This window comes from Myxocyprinus asiaticus, chromosome 39 (assembly GCF_019703515.2).
Source record: "Myxocyprinus asiaticus isolate MX2 ecotype Aquarium Trade chromosome 39, UBuf_Myxa_2, whole genome shotgun sequence".
NCBI classification, from domain to species: domain Eukaryota; kingdom Metazoa; phylum Chordata; class Actinopteri; order Cypriniformes; family Catostomidae; genus Myxocyprinus; species Myxocyprinus asiaticus.
Window position 1 is genome coordinate 702,501 of NC_059382.1, and position 5,000 is coordinate 707,500.

The window sequence follows — 5,000 nt, forward strand, 5'->3', positions numbered from 1 at the left end:
TCTAATATTAATATCAATTAAAGTAACATATAAAACAGAAATGAAAAATCATCTTTAGCTGTTAATTCATGACAAATCTGACAGACACAAACTGTAGTGATATATTCGTAGACGTCTCGTCTGGTGTTCTGTGGACACTCGTTTCACATGAAATCAAATTCACAATAAAGGAGCAAGAGTTCAGCTCCACCCGAACGATTCAAACTAAGACACAAAAGAACAGCATCATTTATAGTGTCTTTAGAAAAACAGCGGCTGTCCAGAAACTTTTGTGTCTCACCATTTGGCTCTTATCAAAAACAGCTTATTTACAAATGTAAAAGAATACAGGAACCATCATCTACCATATTGACACCTCCTACAACGATAAGACGTAGCTTGAAATTGATGATTGTCTTTTAAAATCAGTGTTTAATATCACTTGCAATGGAGAGCACTGCAGTATTATCAGTCAGTGCAACATCAAAGCTTTTAAATACACTATTCATTTATCTATCATCTGCCAACTACACATCATTAAATTTTATTCATAAATAATTAAGGTTGAAAGTCAATATTATGTCATATACTGAAATTCAACAGAGTTTAAACCCTTTTGAAGTCCAGGAATAAAGACTGCACCACATACAGTACTTTAGATTCCATCGGTTTATTTACATTTTCTATACGTCTATACGTGACATTCGGTGTCATTTGCAGTATTTCTATCCATCAGCATGTTTCTCACATTCACAGTGGCTCTGATATCTCTGTATAACTTCAGCAGATGAATCAAATTTACGCTCAGTATGGATATTAGATGATCACACTGATGTCCAGCTATCGTTCCCTTCTGAAGCGCCCCCTACAGGACCTGAAACTTCCACGAGTTCTGGTCCTTGTAGTCCAGACAATCGGCGGTGTTGAAGTTCAGTTTCCAGGATGCCGTCTGGTCTTTGTAGTCTAAGCAGTCGACGGCGCCGAAGCCCAGAGACGCGGCGGTGTAGCCCTGAGACGACAAAGACGCGGGCGACTGACTGAGCGGTCCGCCCATAGAGGAGGCGGTGATGGGGCTGAGAGCGCCCCCTGTGGCGGACAGCTGTGGGTGCATGGGAGACAGGTACGAGCTGCAGTCTAGCCCTGTGAAATAGGATGAGCTGGCGTAGCCCTGACTGTAGGCCGGCGCCTGGGTGTAGGTCATGGGGTAGGCGCTGGTGCGCTGCAGGCAGGGCGTGCTGGACACCGACAGCGGGTCCGGCAATGGCGAGATGGACGCCGGGCTCCAGATGGAGACTGTGGCGCTGGTGCTGCTTGAGCTCGGGGTGATGGCTGTGCCCGGAGGTGGCGGTGGTGGGCTGTACGGCCCGTTAGTGCTGCCGCTGGCCTCGCTGGCGCTGGGCTCTCTTGCGGGCGAAGACTTCTTCTTCGGTGGTCTGGGTTTGGTCTGGCCACTGGTCTGCTGCTGCTGCTGTTGACGGCACTTAGCGCGACGGTTTTTAAACCACACCTGCGACAAACAAGACAGACAGTTCTCCATCAGTTGGCATTCACATTCATCTCAATGGCAGTTGCTCGGCTGGTGCAAGATCCAGTATCTCTGCATTGATAGATGAATCATCTATGGATGTCAGATCCCGCCGGACTTTATATTCGCAATTTCAAGTTTATATCGCAATTGCATCTTTTTATCATGCAATTTCAACATTATTTCTTGCAATTGTGACTACATCACAGAATTGTTAGTTTATATCTCGCAATTACGATATAAATATAGATATACTGTATAAACTCGCAATTACAATAAATAAAGTTGCAATTGTGAGATAAAAAGTCTGAATTATCTTTTTATTTCACTCATTCCTGGTGGTATCTGGCTTCCGTCGTCATCAATATTTTTGGTCAGTTTTCCTGAAAAATAAAGACTGTAATTTTATCTAATAAAAGTTAATTTGGTCTGCTTTTAATAGTACAATAGCAATTCGATATCTTCAAAACTAATAGACAAGAACTTAAAGACAATAAGTCTTTTAATTGAGCATTTAAAGGGACAGTTCACCCCAAAAAATTTAACTCAGTCATTATTTACTCACCATCATGTTTCAAACCTGTATGACTTTCTTCTGTGGAACACAAATGGAGACATGAGTCACAGTCACCATTCACTTTCAATGTATGGAAAAAAGATGCAATAAAAGTGAATGGTGACTCAGACTAACATTCTCCCTAATGTTTATTTTTGTAAAAAAAATTTTTTTAAAGTCATACGGGTTTACTCAAGCTAATATCGGAAATGTGCACTGTGATTCTGCATGCTATTGCTTACTTTTGTTTAACAAATTGCATATGTTCTTTATTTGTGATGTCACATCCACACTAATTTGTTTTAATGTGAAAATACATTGATTTCAATACGTTTACGCCTCTCATCCATTCCACACTAGAACGGTGCTTTCCTCCAACAATAACAGAAGTTTCGAAATCGCTCTCAATTATCACATACTTTGGAAAGTGATGACGTTAGGAAACTGAAAACTGAGTTTTCAAACTAAAATGGATTAGCGTGGACATGGCCTAAATGTAAATGTGACACCCTGGACGTAAGCAATGTTGCATCGTGTAGCAATGCCTTGAGGCTGTCTACACTGGATATGTTGAAGCAAAAGAAAAACCACTTGACAAGAACAGCGCCAGTGCATGAAGCGCAAAATGGCCATTTACTGTCGGTGCGGCGAAGCTCCACATGCGCATCCAGTGTAGACAGCATCATTGATTATAATGGGAGTAATCTGCTTTTGTTGTGCCGCGCCGCACCGCTCATGTCTGGTGTAGACAGGGTGTAAGGATTGGAACCTCACAAGGGTGAGTAACTCATGACAGATTTTGTTTGGGTGAACTATGGCTTTAAGAGCCCTCAAAAAATGTACCACTAGTGAAACATCTACTATAATATAGTTATGCTATATAATTATTTATTTTTAATTTATACATTGCTTGCAAAAAAATATATTGTCAAAATACGTACACAGCTTTTAAATGTCTGTCAAAAAGACACTTTTCCCTTCATAATGGTGTAATTACAGCATGTACCAGCAGGGGCTAACTGGATCATGCTAACCAGTCAAACCAGTCTGAGATGAGTGGTCAGTGTATGGAGTTATATATGTGCCACAATTCTGCATGCGCAAAATTATATTTTGAGTGCAAAAAAAATAAATAAAAATAATTCTGCATGCACAAAAAGTTATTTTGCATGCGCAAGATGAAATTTTGAATGCACAAAAAAATGTCTGTGCTTGCAAGATGAAACTGAGCGCACAAAAAATTTTTTGCACGCACGAGATGAAACTGAGTGCATAAAATGTTCTTTTGCACGCACAAAATGATATTTTGAGTGCACAAAAAATCTTTTGCACATGCAAGATGAAATTGAGCACGCAAAAAGTTATTTTGCACGCACAAGATGATATTTTGAGTGCAAAAAACAAATTCTCCATGCGCAAAATTTTACAGAGGGCACAAAAAGTTATTTTGCACGTGCAAGATGAAATTGAGTGCACAAAAAGTTATTCTGTATGCGCTTGAACTCAGTTTTGTAAAGCAATGTATCTTCTTGCAAAGACAAATTCATTTTGTGATGCGTGGAGAATTGTGGCACAATTATAAATCCATATCAGTGTAGCTCCGCTGATGTTGTTGAGCATGTCAGGTGGATTTGGGGAGGTTTTGGACTCACCTGGACTCTGGACTCGGGCAGGTTGATCTTGAGCGCCACCTCTTCTCTCATGAAGATATCTGGGTATCGCGTCTTGGCGAACAGCGCCTCGAGGATGTCGAGCTGCGCACGCGTGAATGTCGTCCTCTCGCGCCGCTGTTTGCGCGGCGTGTCTAAACAACATAAACCAGATAAACACAGAGAATTTAACACCTTTAATGTGCATTTACTTCTGAAATACAGTTCAACGAAATACGAACAAATACAGTTTGTGTGAAAGTGCTGTATAGTGCTGTTCTTTCCAAACTAGATTAAAAAACATAAGCCTAAATTAATAATTACATTAAAAAACGCCATAATAAAAAAACTGGATCTTATGTGATATATAGGCTATTAGTAGGCTGCTTCATCGTTCAAAAACTTGCTAATTAGTTTTATTATGAGGTGTTTATGAATCTGATAAGGCGTTTAATTAGTGCATAAAGACTACATTCATTAAACAGCTATTAAATGTTTATTTCACTGTTTTGCATTAGAGCATATCTGTGCAATTACAGGAAAATCGCATTAATTAAACTAAACGGCAGCATTTATCATTAATTCATTCGTTCAGGAAAAAAACAACAAACACTTTATGACTCTAAGAAATTATGACTATAATTAGTAGGCTATTATATTATAGTGCTTTTCAGATTACCTCCGTCAAAAAGTGAAACGAACAGACTGAATTATCTTATTTGAAATGTGCAAGTTTTTCGCATTTAATGTCGCATTTAGGCTAAATATTCGGCGTGAAAATTCACCTGTGAATTTCAATGTTTTATTTATTTTGTCATACTTAAAAACCTCTTTTAAAGGGAAATCACTTCATTTAAAATGCTATTGTTTACATGTAAATTCAATATGGCTTTCGTTATATATAGCTAATCTACATGTTTAGGCTTTTTTTTTCGATTAAGGTAGAAGAATCATCTGCTCGTCACGATTTATTCGCGATAGAAGAAATATATTTAATAAACAAATATATATATATTTATATATAATAAAAAATATTCAGTGTTTCATTTCGTCATTATGAATCATATTCATAATATTCGTGAGAGCAGAAATCAATGCAGCACAAATGATGATTCGGAAATATTGAAAGTGCATCCGTTAATATCAATAAACACACACATTTTTAATACTTAATTATAAAAAAATCTTGGAATTGCGACTGTCTGCGGCTCGTTGAGATACACTGATTAATCACTTTAAATATCAGCATTAAATATCACATATGACATTTAAATAGGCACTCATATAATAA

The 5,000-nt window shown here is 38.3% G+C and overlaps 1 protein-coding gene across 1 annotated transcript in view; it reads right to left on the bottom strand.

Annotated features, from left to right (window-relative positions):
* Positions 1-5,000, bottom strand: part of LOC127430067 (homeobox protein otx5-A-like) — a 5,964-nt gene that overhangs the window by 473 nt on the left and 491 nt on the right. The window contains exons 2-3 of the mRNA XM_051679518.1: positions 3,713-3,864; positions 1-1,486 (exon numbers count right to left, since the gene is read on the bottom strand). The exon at positions 1-1,486 is cut by the window's left edge and continues 473 nt beyond it. Coding sequence (XP_051535478.1) covers positions 845-1,486; positions 3,713-3,864 — 794 coding nt within the window. The 3' untranslated portion in view covers positions 1-844. The remainder of the gene's footprint in view (positions 1,487-3,712; positions 3,865-5,000) is intronic.